This window comes from Maylandia zebra, linkage group LG1 (assembly GCF_041146795.1).
Source record: "Maylandia zebra isolate NMK-2024a linkage group LG1, Mzebra_GT3a, whole genome shotgun sequence".
Taxonomy (NCBI): Eukaryota; Metazoa; Chordata; class Actinopteri; order Cichliformes; family Cichlidae; genus Maylandia; species Maylandia zebra.
The window spans coordinates 41865862-41885308 of NC_135167.1; the positions used below are offsets into that span (position 1 = coordinate 41865862).

Here is a 19447-nt window from a genome sequence, read left to right on the forward strand (position 1 = left end):
ATTTTTCTATGTAACTTTGCACTGTCCACGCCTGGGACTAATAAAGGTTATATTATCTTACCGCGGTGACGGGCATTGAAGAGTTTCTATGACACATCGTCAAGTGTGGATTGCCGTTTAATGTGTTCGTTTTTAATATATTCCCCTCAGCGCTTGTCTGTCTCCCACCTACAATTGTCTTGTGTGCTCCTGTTACCTGTTTAGAACAGTTGTTTTTGTATTAGGATTAGCCTTGTGGACTGACTGCATACCTACGGCTCATTCCTACTGCAATGGGTGCCTCCCTCGGGTAACACCATGTTGATGCCTATAGAACTAGTAACAGTGGGCTTGGTTTTTTCACAGGATTATATATAAATAAAAGTGAACTGAGGGGGTCATAGGTTCAGCTGTGAGATGAGGACACGCCCCAGTTTCCAACGATTTTTCCACCTGTTTATTAATAAAGGTGCTTCTGATTTAAAACCTGCTAACATCTCAGAATAAAATGAGTGAACTGACTTTTTCTGCCCAAGCTGCTCCTTTAACAGGGTCCCCTCGTGCTGAAACAGGTGTAGTGTATAACATTACAGATTTGTTTTTCAGTACTTACAGTGTGAACTGGTTTCTTTGGAGTATCATAAACAATAAACCAATGTTTCTCAACACAAGTTCAATCAAAATATCATCTCTGAAAGTACAGACACAGGAAACGGGTAAAATAAAGATGGGTTTCCACAGATATACCAACTATTATATTGACTATAGATCATTACAGTACATACAGCGCAGTAGGTAGTTTTACACGTTATCAATCAAACAGGAGCGTATAAATAAATATGTCAGCTTTATGAATGAAAACAAGTTAGTTTGCAGCAGGACGTTTGTGTCTTCATCTGGTAGCAGGAGGAAAATGGAAATGACCTCAGTGCAAATTGTGCATCTGTAAACATCAAAGGAGTCTGATTATTTCTCTTTAGGCCAGTTCAGGTCTGAGTGGAGGAGAGGATGAGAAATTCGGAGGAATCTGAGGAGCTTTCTGTGGCTAAACATTCAGACAATTAAATGAAGGTAAGGAGAGCTTCACCCACAAGTTTCAACTTCAACCTGCTGGAAATCTCTGAGGGAGCTACAACGGTGAAACGAATTACCACGTGTATGAGCAAATATGTTAAAGAGCTCTAGTATTGGGTAATTTCAGTTATCCTTTCTTTTATTCATTAAACTGATCTTGGGTTGGAGTTCTTCATCGAGCTTTCCTTGGATGTAAGAATTTTACACCAATATTGTGGATCTCCTACTGGTCATCCAGGGGTACTGCAGTTTGTCTGTGGCAAAACGATGCAACAGGAAGCTGTTCATCTGTTTGCCACACTATAAAGAAGTAATCGTGACTGTCACTGGAAGACATTAAACACTGTATATCAAATTATGGCCCACTAGGCCAGAACCAACCCACCGACTGCTCCAGGACTTTAGTCAAATGCGTGGCTGACTGCGGTGATACCAGCATTTACTTTGCATGGAAAATTTCAAGTACTTCTGCATGATGTTTGACTCATAAAGAATAAATATCAACGTTTTCTAGTTCAAAAATACTCAACATTAACATTTTATGCTTTTGAGGACCCACTGTAACCTACAAGTTGTAATGCACATGCACCGTATGAAAAGCAGGTGATCGCTGTGTCAGTTACATATGTCATATGGTTTATTAGGAACTGAAGGCATGCAGATGGTGTAAATAATCTTCCTTCTGAGTTTAATTTAAATTTTAGATGTTTTAAGAACTCCCCCTTGTATGTCAGCACAGTGGCCATGCTGATCAGGGGGAGCCGGGCCTCTGCACAAACAAGGTAAGTATATCCTCATAACTCACTGTATTTAAAGTGATTTTCAAGCACTTTGGTTTCTTAAAGATGCCAGAACAGTATTTGTGATCAAGAATACGTAGTTTGATTTAAAATGCAGCTTTCGTACTAATATGTTAAAACAAATTAGGACTACCTGTGAAGACACTGCTGACAAGCGTCACGCAATGTCACTGAACAGCCACATAAAGCACCATTACTTAATTTAATACAGGTTTGTAAACAGCTTCGTAAGAAAATAAGGTCTCACATGTTGATCGTTATTTAGTTTCTTGGATTTAATATTTATTTTATTCGAATTTTGAAAGCAGTACAATTTGATATTTTCTACTTGTTATTTTCAGAGCCCATGATCTTGCACATGATCTGCGTGTGGACGTACACGTCCATGAACACGTCTCTGCGTGTGGACGAACACGTCTCTGCGTGTGGACGAACACGTCTCTGCGTGTGGACGTACACGTCTGCGTGTGGACGTACACGTCTATGAACACGTCTCTGCGTGTGGACGAACACGTCTCTGCGTGTGGACGTACACGTCTGCGTGTGGACGTACACGTCTGCGTGTGGACGTACACGTCTATGAACACGTCTCTGCGTGTGGACGAACACGTCTCTGCGTGTGGACGAACACGTCTCTGCGTGTGGACGTACACGTCTCTGCGTGTGGACGTAGACGTCTGCGTGTGGACGTACACGTCTATGAACACGTCTCTGCGTGTGGACGTACACGTCCATGAACACGTCTCTGCGTGTGGACGAACACGTCTCTGCGTGTGGATGAACACGTCTCTGCGTGTGGACGTACACGTCTGCGTGTGGACGTACACGTCTATGAACACGTCTCTGCGTGTGGACGTACACGTCTAGGAACTCTCTATATACTTGAGTCTCATCAGAAACGCTTTTTCAATAACCTAAAAAAGAAGTCTAATCAACTTAATACTGCTATCACCTGCATGAACCTGCACAGACATGCACACGTCATCATATTCTCAGAATAATCTGATTCCTGAAGATGTGATGTTATATATGAAAGGTAATCGGTAAGGTGATAGAGTCTAACTGCATGTTGCAATGATCTTTAATGTTGGTTGGATTAAACTCATACTGACCTCACAGTTTCACACCAGGAACAGACAAAACCTGTATTAAACCTAAACTCTTCTCAGGTGAATTGAGTCCTTGTTGGTGCAGCTCTCCTTAAAGACCACACCATGGTATTAATTTGAGTTCATCTGTGATGATCTAATGGAGATGCTTCACAGTAAATCAACCCCTGATAAGTCTCTGCAGCTACCCTTTGCTTTGCTCCCTTGTCTTCATTCATCAATCCCCGTTGGACTCAATGACTTTTTCCGCCAGAATCTCCTGGAAGGTCGAAAGCTGCTTCATCTGCTCTGTCTGCATTGAGTGTCTCCTCATCAGCTTCTTCTTCATCTTGAAGTCTGGGCCCCGTTTGGGTGAGGCTGGGGCTACTGGAACCAGGATCTTGTGTCCAGAGTTGATGGGGGAGGTGGGTTTCCCATTGGCCCGGATGTCAGGGATGGGTCTCTGCGGGTTGATGTTAAGCGGAGGCAAGAAGCCGGGCCTGGTGTGGGAGATGTGGTCCAGCAGCAGGGTCCCAGAGCCCCGGCGCTCCAGGAGCCCTGGGCCACGCCGTCGCATAGTGATGGGAGAAACTGAGTTGGGGATGTTTTCCAGAGACTCCCTGGAAGAACTGGTGACCAGGGACAAGGGGGAAGCGTTGTACCTCCTCCGTTCTACCGAAATCCTCCCAGAGTCCGGTGATCCAGGAATGGACTCTGGACAAAGGTGGGTATCTGACTCATAGTGCTCCATCCGTGTGAGCTTGGGGTGAGCTAGGGCTCGGGCCACAACTGTCCCAGGTCCAGCAGCGTTCTCCTGGGATTCTGGAGCTGTGTTCCTGCGGTAGAGGATCTGGTGCTGCTGCACTTTGTCAGCCCACGATGGACCAGACAGCCCTGCGCAGTCCTCAGAGCAGGATCGGTCAATGAGTTTAGGGGATGTGGGGTCGTGCGTCTCAATGCTGTGACGCCGTGACAATAGTGGCCTCACCGGCTCTGTGACAGTCAGTCCGTTCATCTCTGTGATCGTCTTGTTCAGGTTGCTGTTGCCCTCCTCCTCCTCCAGACCTCCATCCACCCGGTCCTGGGGAACCCCACTGAGAACTGAAGGTGCCACCAGGCCCCACGGTTCTGAGTTCAGACGCTTAAGCAGTTTACGGGGAGGTGGCCTCTTCTCACCTGGAGGTCGAGCTGAAGGTAAAGGTAATGCTGAGGTGAGTTTGAAGCTGAAGATCCCTTCCTCATCTTTGTCTCCTGCAGGGGAGGAGGTGCCAATCTCCACCTCAGAGGGTGACATACAGGCAGGAGACAGTTTGTCCACAATGCCTGGGGATGGTGGGGAGTTGAGGTACTGTTTGGTCTTCTTGGTGCCTGACGGAGATGTGTCGGTGGTGATGATGATCACCTCCTTGCCCTTGGCCTTGCAGGAGTCCAGCAGAACCTGCAGGGTGTCACGGTCCCCTTTGTTGATGGCGTGGACAAGAGCAGAGGAACCAGAGTAGTCTTTGAGGCTGGGATCGGCTCCGTTCTCCAGCAGCAGTGACACCACCTCCTTTCCTGCCTGCTCTGCACAGGCATGCATCAGCGCTGTCCGGCCACTCTTATCGGGGATGTTCGGGTCAGCTCCTTTCTCCAACAGATACCTCACCATCCTCTGCCGGGTCTGTGGGTCATCGTAGCTTGCTAAGCAGGCAGCAGAGATGGGCGTCTCGCCACGCTCATTGCCCTCATTGATGTAAGCGCCACCCTCGAGCAGCAGGCGGGTCAGCCTCAACTTCCCCTGGAAGACAGCTTTGAGGAGGGCATTCCCCTCAGTCTGCAGGGGTCCTCCATCGCCCATGATCCCTTGCCTCTCCTCAGACCTCCTGCCCACAGGATGCTGGCTTAATGCTGAATCTCCATCCTCCTTGATAAGTTACATGACCTGCAGAAAAAGTACATTGAGGTGAGTCCACCTGAATAAAAAAAACATGCTAACATGATGGAACCAAAGATACTATTTAAATTCTATGGAGTTTTTAACCACTGATATTTATTGAAACTCTTTCTGAGTTGACGTCAGTAATAACTTCCTCATCCTATTCTCATCAATTCTGTTGTACATGTACAATGACAATAAAAGACTATCTTATTGTATTCTCCAAATCATCAATGTGACTTATAGACCCTTCTTTCCTACAAGACTGCTCAAAGAATTCCTACCATTAATCAATACTTCAATCTTAAATATGTTCAACCTATCTCTGCCTTGAAGCTGGCAGTAGTAGGTTTCAGAGCTCATCACAGCACAGAAACAGCTTTACAGGGAGTGCAGAATTATTAGGCAAATGAGTATTTTGTCCACATCATCCTTTTCATGCATGTTGTCTTACTCCAAGCTATATAGGCTCGAAAGCCTACTACCAATTAAGCATATTAGGTGATGTGCATCTCTGTAATGAGAAGGGGTGTGGTCTAATGACATCAACACCCTATATCAGGTGTGCATAATTATTAGGCAACGTCCTTTCCTTTGGCAAAATGGGTCAAAAGAAGGACTTGACAGGCTCAGAAAAGTCAAAAATAGTGAGATATCTTGCAGAGGGATGCAGCAGTCTCAAAACTGCAAAGCTTCTGAAGCGTGATCATCGAACAATCAAGCGTTTCATTCAAAATAGTCAACAGGGTCGCAAGAAGCGTGTGGAAAAACCAAGGCGCAAAATAACTGCCCATGAACTGAGAAAAGTCAAGCGTGCAGCTGCCAAGATGCCACTTGCCACCAGTTTGGCCATATTTCAGAGCTGCAACATCACTGGAGTGCCCAAAAGCACAAGGTGTGCAATACTCAGAGACATGGTCAAGGTAAGAAAGGCTGAAAGACGACCACCACTGAACAAGACACACAAGCTGAAACGTCAAGACTGGGCCAAGAAATATCTCAAGACTGGTTTTTCTAAGGTTTTATGGACTGATGACATGAGAGTGAGTCTTGATGGGCCAGATGGATGGGCCCGTGGCTGGATTGGTAAAGGGCAGAGAGCTCCAGTCCCACTCAGACGCCAGCAAGGTGGAGGTGGAGTACTGGTTTGGGCTGGTATCATCAAAGATGAGCTTGTGGGGCCTTTTCGGGTTGAGGATGGAGTCAAGCTCAACTCCCCGTCCTACTGCCAGTTTCTGGAAGACACCTTCTTCAAGCAGTGGTACAGGAAGAAGTCTGCATCCTTCAAGAAAAACATGATTTTCATGCAGGACAATGCTCCATCACACGCGTCCAAGTACTCCACAGCGTGGCTGGCAAGAAAGGGTATAAAAGAAGAAAAACTAATGACATGGCCTCCTTGTTCACCTGATCTGAACCCCATTGAGAACCTGTGGTCCATCATCAAATGTGAGATTTACAAGGAGGGAAAACAGTACACCTCTCTGAACAGTGTCTGGGAGGCTGTGGTTGCTGCTGCACGCAATGTTGATGGTGAACAGGTCAAAACACTGACAGAATCCATGGATGGCAGGCTTTTGAGTGTCCTTGCAAAGAAAGGTGGCTATATTGGTCGCTGATTTGTTTTTGTTTGGTTTTTGAATGTCAGAAATGTATATTTGTGAATGTGGAGATGTTATATTGGTTTCACTGGTAAAAATAAATCATTGAAATGGGTATATATTTGTTTTTTGTTAAGTTGCCTAATAATTATGCACAGTAATAGTCACCTGCACACACAGATATCCCCCTAAAATAGCTAAAACTAAAAACAAACTAAAAACTACTTCCAAAAACATTCAGCTTTGATATTAATGAGTTTTTTGGGTTCACTGAGAACATGGTTGTTGTTCAATAATAAGATTATTTCTCAAAAATACAACTTGCCTAATAATTCTGCACTCCCTGTAGTGAAGGTTACAAATGATCTTCTTATGGCCTCTGACAGTGGACTCATCTCTGTGCTTGTCCTGCTAGACCTCAGTGCAGCGTTCGATACTGTCGACCATAATATCCTATTAGAGCGATTAGAACATGCTGTAGGTATTACAGGTACTGTGCTGCAGTGGTTTGTATCATATCTATCTAATAGACATACAAGGTCTTAAATAATCAGGCCCCATCTTATCTCAATGACCTTGTAGTACCATATCACCCTATTAGAGCACTTCGCTCTCGCTCTGCAGGCCTACTTGTTGTTCCTAGAGTATTTAAAAGTAGAATGGGAGGCAGAGCCTTCAGTTTTCAGGCCCCTCTTCTGTGGAACCAGCTTTCAGTTTGGATTCAGGAGACAGACACTATCTCTACTTTCAAGATTAGGCTTCAAACTTTCCTTTTTGCTAAAGCATATAGTTAGGGCTGGACCAGGTGACCCTGAATCCTCCCTTAGTTATGCTGCAATAGACGTAGGCTGCCGGGGATTCCCATGATGCACTGAGTTTTTCCTTTCCAGTCACCTTTCTCACTCACTATGTGTTCACAGACCTCTCTGCATTGAATCATATCTGTTATTAACCTCTGTCTCTCTTCCACAGCATGTCTTTATCCTGTCTTCCTTCTCTCACCCCAACCAATCACAGCAGATGGCCCCACCCCTCCCTGAGCCTGTTTCTGCCGGTTAAAAGGGAGTTTTTCCTTCCCACTGTCGCCAAAGTGCTTGCTCATAGGGGGTCATATGACTGTTGGGTTTTTCTCTGTATCTATGAAGCACCTTGAGGCGACTTTTGTTGTCATTTGGTGCTATATAAATAAAATGTAATTGAATTGAATAGACTCCAGTTTGTGCATGTAAATGGAGAGTCCTCTTCACACACTGAGGTTAATTATGGAGTTCCACAGGGTTCAGTGCTAGGACCAATTCTGTTTACATTATACATGCTTCCCTTAGGCAGCATCATTAGAAGACATAGCATACATTTACACTGCTATGCAGATGACACCCAGCTCTATCTGTCCATGAAGCCAGATAACACACACCAATGAGTTAAACTGCAGGAATGTCTTAAAGACATAAAGACCTGGATGGCCGCTAACTTTCTGCTTCTTAATTCAGATCAAACTGAGGTTATTGTACTCGGCCCTGAAAAGCTTAGAAATATGGTATCTAACCAGATTCTTACTCTGGATGTCATTACCTTGGCCTCCAGTAACACTGTGAGGAACCTTGGAGTCATGTTTGACCAGGACATGTCCTTCAACGCTCATATTAAACAACTATGTAGGACTGCTTTCTTCCATTTGTGCAACATCTCTAAAGTTAGAAATATCCTGTCTCAGAGTGACGCTGAAAAAACTAGTTCATGCATTTATTACTTCCAGGCTGGACGACTGTAATTCATTATTATCAGGAAGTCCAAAAAACTCCCTGAAAAGCCTTCAGCTGATCCAAAATGCTGCAGCAAGAGTCCTGACAGGGACTAGAAAGAGAGATTTCTCCTGTATTGGCTTCCCTTCATTGGCTTCCTGTTAAATCCAGAATTCAAAATCCTGCTCCTCACATACAAGGTCTTAAATAATCAGTCAAGTCAAGTCAAGTTTATTTATAAAGCACATTTAAAAACAACCGAGGCTGACCAAAGTGCTGTACAATAAAATACAAATATAAAATACAATAAAACACAAGTACATAAAACACCTCACTGATAAAACAATAAGTTAAAACAATAAGTTAAACCTTGCTAAAAGCCAATGAGAAGAGGTGAGTTTTAAGAGCAGTTTTAAAAGTTCCTAGGCTTGTGGAGAATCTGATGTGAGGAGGTAAACTGTTCCACAGTCTGGGTGCAGCCACAGCAAAAGGCCTCTCTCCCCTAGTCTTTAATCTGTACCTGGGAACATCTAAAAGCATCAGGTCTGCTGACCTCAGAGATCTCCTGGGGCGGTAAATGCTAAGAAGCTCTGCCAGGTAAGGAGGTGCAGTACCGTTAAGAACCTTAAAAACAAACAGTAAAATTTTAAAATCAATCCTAAAAGCAACTGGGAGCCAGTGGAGAGAGCAGAGGACCGGAGTGATGTGGTCTCTCTTTTTGGAACCGGTCAGCATGCGAGCAGCAGCGTTCTGCACCAGTTGGAGGCGATGCAGACAGGAACGATCTAAACCAGCATAAAGGGAGTTACAGTAGTCCAGCCGTGAAGTGATAAAAGCATGGACCACCCTTTCTAGATCGTTCCTGCACAGGTAGGACTTCACTTTAGCTAAAATCCGTAGATGATAAAAAGATCCCTTGACTACGGAACTGATTTGTTTATCAAATTTAAAAGCACTGTCAAAAGTAACACCGAGGCTCTTAATGGAGGAAGTACATTCGGAAGTTAGGGGTCCCATAAAATCAAAGGAAAGGTTGGGGTCTTTAGGAAGCCCAAACACAATGACTTCATTTTTACTTTTATTTAGATGTAGAAAGTTAAGAGCCATCCAAGTCTTAATGTCAGACAGTCAGGAGAATAACGGCTGCAGAGAGTCCTTACAGTCTAACCTCAGAGGGAGGTAGATCTGAATCAGGCCCCATCTTATCTTAATGACCTTGTAGTACCATATCACCCTATTAGAGCACTTGGCTCTCGCTCTGCAGGCCTACTTGTTGTTCCTAGAGTATTAAAAAGTAGAATGGGAGGCAGAGCCTTCAGTTTTCAGGCCCCTCTTCTGTGGAACCAGCTTCCAGTTTGGATTCAGGAGACAGACACTATCTCTACTTTTAAGATTAGGCTTCAAACTTTCCTTTTTGCTAAAGCAGATAGTTAGGGCTGGATCAGTGGCTCAGTGAGCTGAACTGGTGTTTAAGAAAGGAGTAATGCAGCTGGTCAATGATGGCGGGAGATCTCTGTTAGCTCATTGAGCGTCAGCTGACACTTGTTGCCAGGTGTGGAGGTTTAATGATGTGCTTCAGTCTGAACAAACAGGTCCAGAGTTCCGCTGAGTCTATCTGCTCTCACAGCCAGAAGTGAGTGTGTGTGTGTGTGTGTGTGTGTGTGTGTGTGTGTGTGAGAGTGTGTGTGTGTGTGTGTGAGTGTGTGTGTGAGTGTGTGAGTGAGTGAGTGAGTGTGTGTGTGTGTGTGTGTGTGTGTGTGTGTGTGTGTGTGTGTGTGTGTGTGTGTGTGTGAGTGAGTGAGTGAGTGAGTGAGTGAGTGAGTGAGTGAGTGAGTGTGTGTGTGTGTGTGTGTGTGTGTGTGTGTGTGTGTGTGTGTGAGTGTGTGTGTGAGTGTGTGTGTGGTTCTTCAAGGTTCTTTATTATTATTTGTCACATGCATAGTTATACAAGTATAACACACAGTGAAATGTAGCCTGACACGCTCCTCGACATGTGCAAAAATTGTGTGTGTGTGTGTGTGTGGGGGGGGGGGGGGGGGGGGGGGTGTAGAGGAAGAATATATATATATATATATATATATATATATATATATATATACACACACACACACATATAGTATATACACTGGGTGAATGTGCAGTAGTAGCAGCAAGCAGGTGAATTCTGTACATTAATATGAATAGATATCTGACTATTTTACAGGATAGACAATATAAACATATTTAAAGTTAAAGGAATTGAAATGTACATTGTGCCTTGGTTTAGTGTCTGGAAGAGTCCTGTCTCAGTCAATTATAGATGATGTGAGAGGGCGGGTGTGTGTGTTTAGGGCACGGATGGCTTGGGGATAGAAGCTCCTCTTGAGTCTCTCTGTCCTTGCCCAGAAGATGCGGAACCTTCTACCAGATTGCAGAAGTTGGAACAGTTTGTTGCCAGGATGGGACGGGTCCTTCAGTATCTGCTCTAGTCCAGCATCTCCTGGTGTAGGTGTCCTGAAGCGGGGGGAGAGCAATCCTGCAGCAGCGTTCTGCTGTACGGATCACTCTCTGGAGAGCTTTTTGGTCCTTCACACAGCTGTTCCCAAACCACGATGTCATGTTCTGTGTGAGGATGCTCTCCACAGCGCCTGTATAGAAAATCTTGAGGATCTTTGGAGAGACCCTGAACTTCCTCAGTTGTCGTAGGTGGTACAGGAGCTGCCTAGCCTTTTTGGTCTGGACCTGAATGTGGGCAGCCCATGTCAGGTCTGAGGAGATGTGGACATCAAGATACTTGAAGGACTGCACCCTCTCCACTGGAGCTCCATTGATGATAATGGGCTTGTAGTCTCTGTGCTGACCCCTTCTGAAGTCCACCACCAGCTCCTTGGTCTTGCAGACGTTCAGCTGGAGGTGGTTGTCCTGGCACCACGATGCCAGATTTTTCACTTCATCCATGTAGGCCGCCTCATCGTTGTTGGAGATGGCACCCAACACCACTGTGTCGTCAGCAAACTTCACAATGGTGTTGGAGCCATGGGTGGCCACACAGTCTGAAGTGTAGAGGGAGTAGAGCAGTGGCGAGAGGACACATCCCTGAGGTGCTCCTGTGTTGATGGTGATGCTGTTGGAGAAGCACCTGCCCACCCTCACCACCTGAGTTCTGCCAGTGAGGAAGTCCAACACCCATACACACAGACGGCTGTTAAGTCCCAGATCCCTCAGCTTTGTGAACAGTCTGCAGGGCACTATTGTGTTAAACGCTGAACTGTAATCAACAAACAGCATTCGCACATAGTTACCCTGTTTCTTGTCCACGTGGCTGAGAGTAGTGTGTAGGACGTGGGCGATGGCATCCTCTGTGGATCTGTTGGATCTGTAGGCAAACTGCAGCGGATCTGTGGTGTCTGGGATGGAGGAGGAGATGATGTTCTTCAGCAGCCTCTCAAACACCTTCATTACTACCAAGGTCAGTGCAACTGGCCGGTAATCGTTCAGGGATGAGGGTTTGCTGTGCTTGGGCACAGGGATGATGGTGGATCTTTTGAAGCATGTGGGGACCACAGACTTCGCCAGGGACTCGTTGAAGATGTAAGTGAACACACCTGCTAGCTGGTCAGCACAGCAGCGCAGCAGACAGCCGGTGATGCCGTCTGGCCCCGCCGCTTTCCTTGTGTTCACTCTCCTCAGTGCCGCTCGGACGTCATGCTCCGCGATGCTGGTCACCGGTCTCTCGCTGATGACGTCACGGTCCTCGGTAGTCAGGCGGTAGATAGCATTAGCCGCCTGGCTAACCTCGAAACGGGTGTAGAACCGATTCAGCTCATTGGTGAATGCAGAGTCGGTGTGTGTGTGTGTGTGTGTGTGTGTATTTCTTTAGCTTTGAGCCAGCTAAGAGCAGCACTTACACTTACAGGTGAGGAAGATGATGGTGAATCCTAAGGAGAGTGTTTTGTTCATGATGAGTTGTTCTTGTTATGTTTATGCCCAAAGTCTGAAAAATTGACCGCAAACTGAATGCATGTTTATGGATCAGGACCACTAGGCTAAGGCTAAGAACCACCTGAAGTCTGTAAGTACGTTCAACATATGTCGAACACCAGAGGAACACTTCTAACACTCTTTGTTTGTGTTTGCTGTGATGGCTCAAACTAATTTAAAAAAAAAAAAAAAACAGGTTTCATCCTGTGCTATTTTATCAAGGCATTGAAGAACATATCCTGGTCAAAAATGACTCCAAGGTTCCTCACAGCGTTACTGGAGGCCAAGGTAATGCCATCTAGAGTAAGAATCTGGTTAAATACCATATTTCTTTACCATAAGTTTGGGTGTCATCCTCGACAGTGCTTTATCTTTCAATTCACACATTAATAATGTTACTCGGTCTGCATATTTTCCAATTGCGCAACATTAATCGTCTCCGTCCTTTTCTCACCCCACATGCCACTGCCATTCTTGTCCACAGCCTTGTTACTTCCCGGATTGATTATTGTGATTCACTTCTCTTTGGTCTTACTCAAAAATCCACCAACAAGCTCCAACGCGTCCAGAACTCTGCTGCCCGTATCATCACCAGGACCCCTTCTGTCCACCACATCACTCCTGCCTTGCAGCAGCTTCATTGGCTCCCGGTCAAATATCGCATCAATTTCAAAATACTCTTGTACACATTTAAGACTATTCATCATCTCTCTCCTCCATATCTCTCTGACCTGGTTAAGATCGCCGCCCCATCTCATTGCCTCAGATCTTCTTCTTCCCTTTCACTCTCCGTCCCTTCCCCCCGTCTTGCAACCATGGGGAGCAGGGCTTTCAGCTGCTCTGCTCCACGACTCTGGAATTCCCGACCTCCTGATTTAAGAAACATCTCTTCCTTCTCTCTCTTTAAGTCCAAACTCAAAACCCACTTGTACAAATAGTTTACCCACATAACCTCTCCACTCTGCTCTTTTATTAGTTTATGTCTTATGCTTTTATGATTCTGTAAACTGCTTGCTTTTATTCTACTATGTACAGTGACCTTGAGTGTTTTGAAAGGCGTTTTCAAATAAAATGTATTATTATTATTATTATTAGATACCATATTTCTAAGCTTTTCAGGGCCGAGTACAATAACCTCAGTTTGATCTGAATTAAGAAGCAGAAAGTTAGCGGCCATCCAGGTCTTTATGTCTTTAAGACATTCCTGCAGTTTAACTCATTGGTGTGTGTTATCTGGCTTCATGGACAGATAGAGCTGGGTGTCATCTGCATAGCAGTGTAAATGTATGCTATGTCTTCTAATGATGCTGCCTAAGGGAAGCATGTATAATGTAAACAGAATTGGTCCTAGCACTGAACCCTGTGGAACTCCATAATTAACCTCAGTGTGTGAAGAGGACTCTCCATTTACATGCACAAACTGGAGTCTATTAGATAGATATGATACAAACCACTGCAGCACAGTACCTGCAGTAAAGCTGTGTCTGTGCTGTGATGAGCTCTGAAACCTGACTGAAACTCTTCAAATAAACCATTCCTCTGCAGATGATCTGTTAGCTGTTTGACAACTACTCTTTCAAGAATGTTTGATATGAAAGGAAAGTTGGAGATTGGCCTATAATTAGCTAAAACTGCTGGGCCTAGAGATGGTTTTTCAAGTAACAGTTTAACTACTACGTTTACCCTTAGCCAGCAGTTTTAAATTTCCTTCAATGTCGCCTGCTCTGGCCCCTGGAAGACAATTGACTATGGTTGCTGGTGTCTCTAGCTTCACATGTCTGAGAACAGAATCACCAATTACCAGAGTTTGACCACCAGCGGGTGTGTCGCCGAGTGGGGAAAAACGGTTAGACACATGAACAGGTTGGTGGTGTACCTGGGGCTTCTGTTTAAGAGCTCAGCACCTGTTATCTCAATCTCTACCCCATCTCGGCCCATTATCTTGGATACTTTCTCTCCTGTTTCACTATCTGAGCTGGTAAAATTAGTGAATTCAGTGAAAGCATCCTCCTGTTCACTTGACATTGTACCTGCATCATTTTTCAAAATGTCTTCCAGTTTATTGGCCCATGTGTGCTCACTTTAATCAACTCTTCACTGGCGTCTGGTATAGTTCCGGTTTATTTTAAAAAACGCTGCAATTCTCCCACTTTAAAAAAAAAACCTCAGCTAGACCCCTCTCTTTGGAGCAGCTACAGACCTATCTCTAAGTTACCGTTAATCGCTAAGCTTCTAGAAAAGGTTGTGGCTAAGCAACTTATGGCAGCTCTAGATAAACATGGCATTTACGATAAGTTTCAGTCCGGTTTTCGTCGATTTCACTCCACGGAGACAGCCCTTCTTAGGGTCTCAAGCGATATCTTGATGAATAATGATGCAGGAAAATGCTCTGTTCTACTCATGTTGGACCTCACATCGGCTTTCGACACAGTTGACCATCACATCCTCATTGAAAGGCTGAAAAATTGGGTGGGTGTATCTGGAACTGCATTAGAGTGGTTCTCCTCTTATCTCCATCACCGATCCTTTTCTGTGGCAGTCTCCGATTTTAGGTCATCCTCTACCTCCCTTACTTATGGTGTCCCTCAGGGGTCAGTTTTGGGGGCTTTATTGTTTTTAATACATCTTCTCCCCCTCCAGCATATAATGGGCTCTTTTGAGGACATTTCTTATCACTGTTACGCTGATGACATTCAGTTGTACGTTTCTTTTATGCCCGAGGATTTATCTAAGCTTTAGCATCTGAATGATTGCTTAGATTCGATCAAACGTTGGATGGCTGCAAATTTTCTCCAACTCAACGAGGTGAAAACCGAAGTCCTCGTATGCGCCCCTGATAGGTTTCTATCGCAGATAGTGAAAGCCCTCGGTCCTCTCTCACTCTGTGTTAAATCCTCTATCAGGAATTTGACTCGAGTCTCACATTGGATGGGCATGTGAAATCTCTGGTTCGGTCTTGTTTTTATCGTTTAAGAAATGTGGCTAAGCTAAGCCCGGTTTTATCTCGCTCTGAACTGGAGATTGCTATACATGCATTTATTTCGTCACGCTTGGATTATTGTAATCCACTGTTTATGTGTCTAAGCAAAGGTTCTCTGGATCGTCTGCAGGTTGTGCAAAACACTGCAGCGAGGCTTTTGACAAAATCCTCCAAGTACTCACATGTGACACCGTTGTTATCTCAGTTACACTGGCTTCCTGTTAAATTTAGAGTCAATTTTAAGATCCTGGTCTTGACCTACAGAGCTGTGCACGGACTGGCACCAGCCTACATCTTTGATCTGCTACAGCCCTATGTCCCTAGCAGGTCTTTGAGGTCATCTGATCAGGGCTTACTTGCTTTAAAAACACTAAGAGGAGGACTAAAGGTGACAGAGCTTTTGCCGCTGTGGCCCCGAGACTGTGGAACTCTCTCCCCCAACATTAAGAACTGTGGACTCAGCAGCTGTTTTTAAAAAACAACTCAAAACTCACCTTTTTAAAACTACTTTTGGTTAATTTTTTGCCTGTTTTATTTTCTCTTTTTAAATCTTTTTATGACTTGTAATCTTATGTGCAGCACTTTGTGATTCTATCTCGAAAGGTGCTATATAAATAAAAAATTATTTATTTATTTAAGACTATGCTTACTCCTCACCGTCACTCAGCCGTCCTGTTTCCCCGGCTGCCCGGGGCAGTCTCCCAGGGGACAGCTAGTGGGGCCTACGCTATCTTCGGCTGCACCGGCTACAGGGGCCTTGCTAGCTACAGATTTTTTCAAGGGTTCTAAGCCGAGTCTCCATTTCAGTAATCCTGGCCTCCAGAGCTGTAAATAGGCTACATTTATTACAAGTATCATTACTGCTAAAGGAGGCCAAGGAGTAACTAAACATCTGACACAATGAGCAGGAAAGTGCAGGAGGGACAGGTGAAGAGGCCATGCTGCTAACGAGTTGGCTACGAGCTAAGCTAAGCTAGTGAAACCCTAAAGCAACCGTAAGTGAATATAAACAGTGTTGGGGAGTAATGGAATACATGTAACACTGTTCCGCATTTAAAATACAAATATGAGTACCGTAATTGTCGGGCTATAAGCCGCTACTTTTTGCACGAGCTTTGAACCCTGCGGCTTTTAGTGAGGTGCGGCTTTTCTATGGATTGTCCATGATTTTTGTGATATCGTAAGACGATTTGTTTTGTTTGTTCCGCTGTTGTACGGCACTACGTTGCCTGGCGGAAGGATCGGGGTTCAAGAGTGGTATGTTGGTCACATGTCCATCCGCCAGGCAACATAGTGCCATACAAGTAGCGCGAAAAACAAACTTCAAAGTAGCGCTACGCGTTCAGCGGGAGTCGTGGATGACCAGCGGCGATAAACTTGCGAAAAGCAAGTTATGCTCAACTCCACCGGTGGATTCTGACAGCGTGGAAAAGTGTGAAAACATCCATGATCACCAACGGATTTCGAAGGGCTGGACTGCTGCATGATGGAGAGGAGGACACCGCCACGGCCCTTCTGAGGGTGTTCGACTCTGACAACGAGGATTTCTTTTGTTTTGAAAGTGACAACGAAGGAAAGAAGCGGAGAGTGGATGACGAAGCCATCCTGAGCCTGTTCGTTTCCGACACTGGAGGAGAGGACTTTGGTGATTTCAGTGCGCAGGAAGAAGAGAAAGATGGTGAATGACTGACTTTTCTTCTTGTTAAAGCCGTGTCACTGCACCTGAGCCTAAAAGGTAGTCTGAATCTATTTTTCTGGTGTGCTGTAGGTTATTGTTATGTACTACATGTGCAAATATGTACCCATAACTTGTTTTTCAAAATATTAATAAAAGGTGTGTGTTTCCAAACAGCCATCTCTTTCCTGACAATTCGCTTTGTGCATATTCTCTTACATATGATAAGTCAACATTGAAATACCTGCGGCTTTTGGTCAGGTGCAGCTAATGTATGTACAAAACAGGATTTTCCCCTGATTTTAGCTTGTGCGGCTAATATTCAGGTGCGCTTTGTAGTCCGGGAAATACGGTAATTGTATTCCATTACAGTTACCGTTTAAAAAGGTGGTATTCAGAATACAGTTACTTTGTTGAAATAAAGGGATTACACAGCGGTCTTTTCCTGTTTCATATGTTCAGCTATGCACCCTCTGTATATCTCGCTAGCAAAGTTGACCCAGACAAAAGTAAAGCTAGTTTTCAGCTACGAGCCCGACATGAACCCGACGTATTAGTCAGAGGTCCCTTTACTACGGTTCGGAGCCGCGGACCTGTTTTATATACGCGCCGAATAGTTTTCTGCACGAGATCGCTGCAAAAAGTGCAGCCTTACCTAATGTCCACCTACTGTTACTCATTTATATTAAGATTTAAACATCTGGTTGGTGTGGAGGGTAACCTTCAGTAATAGTAATAAATCACACAGCAATAGGACATTCATGTAGTTGTAAAAAGCATGATAATATATTAAGTAATCCAAAGTATTCAGAATACACTACTGTCATTGAGTAACGTAACGGAATAAGTTACAAAATACATTTTGTACTCTGTAGTGGAATACATTTTAAAAGTAACCTTCCCAACACTGAATATAAATTAATGAGTAAATACACCAAGAGTGTGTTTCAGAGGACGCACATGAAGATTACACTACGAAATAAGAAGTTACTATAAGTTTTGTATTAAATTGCTACACAGATATACTACGGAAAAACACCACTGTGTTGGAACAGGAACAGGAAGTGATACTCTACTGCAGAGAGAACGAACACCAAGTGACAGTATGTGTACTGCATATATGCCTGCGACCTGATGAAGGTCAGATAGACCAACGTGTGTGCAGCAGTTACATGTAACTGTTTCATGAAGCAATAAGGCAAAAAATATTGAGATGACAAGCTGAGTCTGAAGGAAATAAAACACAAAAACGGGCTGTTATTTGTGTGTGTCTGTGTGTGTGCATTTTTACAATGTTTACATATCCTTATGGGGACCAAAAATTGGCATGCTACTATACTTGTGGGAACCATCAGTCACTTATGGAGACAACGTTTGAAGACATTTCTGAGGTTCAAAACGGGGTTTTCGTGTCAGGGTTACAGGCAGCTAGGGAAAGTATTACGTCAATTATGTCCTCACTAACATATGAAAACAAGTATGTGTGTGTGTGTGTGTGTGTGTGTCTCTGTGTGTGAGGTAGTGTTTCTACTGCAGCATACCATGTAGTACTACAGGACACTATTAGAGATCGATCCCTGATCACTGATAGATTAGATAGATTACTGATTACGTCACGTGTCCCCACGGTCACCTGGCACACAGGTGGAACCTCCGACTCATGACGACAACGATGATGATGATGATGAAGGTGAGCTGTGGAGGAATGCGGATCTCTCGGTTTCTACGTCACTGCGCTGCTGTGACGCACGCGGATCTATATTTACACACGCATGAGACACGTGCACGCGCGTGTCCCATCGCAACGCGCGTGCACCAAGATGAAGATAAACGATGTTTCTATAGCTTCATCATCATCATCCTCAAACATCTCGAGGTATCACAGCGATCAAACGGACCCACACATGCACGCGCGTGGTACCGGTCCCGGGAGCGGCGATGCTGGTGGCGATAACGATGATGAAGATGGAGCAGAGCTGCAATGATGGAACTGATGAAGGTGTGTTTGGTGTTCTTACCCCGGCATAAAGAAGCCTCTTTATCGACTCACCGACCGTTTGAGTCCGTCACCGACCGCTGCTGTTTACCGACGGACTGACGGAGCGCTCCTCCTCCTCCTGCGCGTCTTCCTCCTCCTCTTCCTCCTCAGTCTCAGCGGCTTACAACGGATTCACCCCCCCACCCCCACCGATGGTTAACGGCACAACCGGACATTTTAAACATTTCTCCCTGATCAATAACCTGATCAGATTGAAGCTCTGTTTTTAGTTCCGCTGCTTCATTTTAATAGAAATCACCTGTTAGATGGCCACGGCGTTTCCATGGCAACCGTACACTTCCTGTTCGCACGAGGGAGAGTTTTGCTGCTAAAAAAACATTTCAGCGCAGACCAGCGATTATTATGGGATGTTTGTAACTGTAAGAAAGCAGGTCAGAGACTCTTCATCTCATCATCATCTTCATTATTATCATCATTTTTTATTTTTTTATTACCTGAAGATAAAAATAAAATACTGCAGCGCTCGCGCGCGCGCGCACACACGCACACGCACACAGTGGTGCTATTATGGAAACAGTTTCTATGGTAACTGATGTCCTGAATTCCTGCAGAAGTGTTCCCACGGTGACACACA

The 19447-nt window shown here is 44.7% G+C and overlaps 1 protein-coding gene across 2 annotated transcripts; it reads right to left on the minus strand.

Annotated features, from left to right (window-relative positions):
- Positions 1–721: 721 nt before the first annotated feature.
- LOC101477830 (ankyrin repeat domain-containing protein 34A) lies at positions 722–19117 on the minus strand. Of its 2 annotated transcripts, none has more exons than XM_024800501.2 (2): positions 18865–19117; positions 722–4862 (listed from the first exon to the last, which is right to left on the minus strand). In XM_024800501.2, exon 2 carries the CDS (start codon positions 4776–4778, stop codon positions 3180–3182), a length of 1599 nt encoding a protein of 532 aa, XP_024656269.1. In that variant the 5' UTR covers positions 4779–4862; positions 18865–19117; the 3' UTR covers positions 722–3179. The 2 variants fall into 2 exon arrangements, with proteins under 2 accessions (XP_024656269.1, XP_024656268.1); XM_024800500.2 differs by having other exon boundaries at positions 18833–19116.
- Between the last annotated feature and the right edge of the window lie 330 nt (positions 19118–19447).

What these genes read in the sequence shown, in the direction of transcription:
- LOC101477830 (XM_024800501.2), bottom strand. Translation starts at nt 4,778, where the DNA reads ATGGGCGATGGAGGACCCCTGCAGACTGAGGGGAATGCCCTCCTCAAA.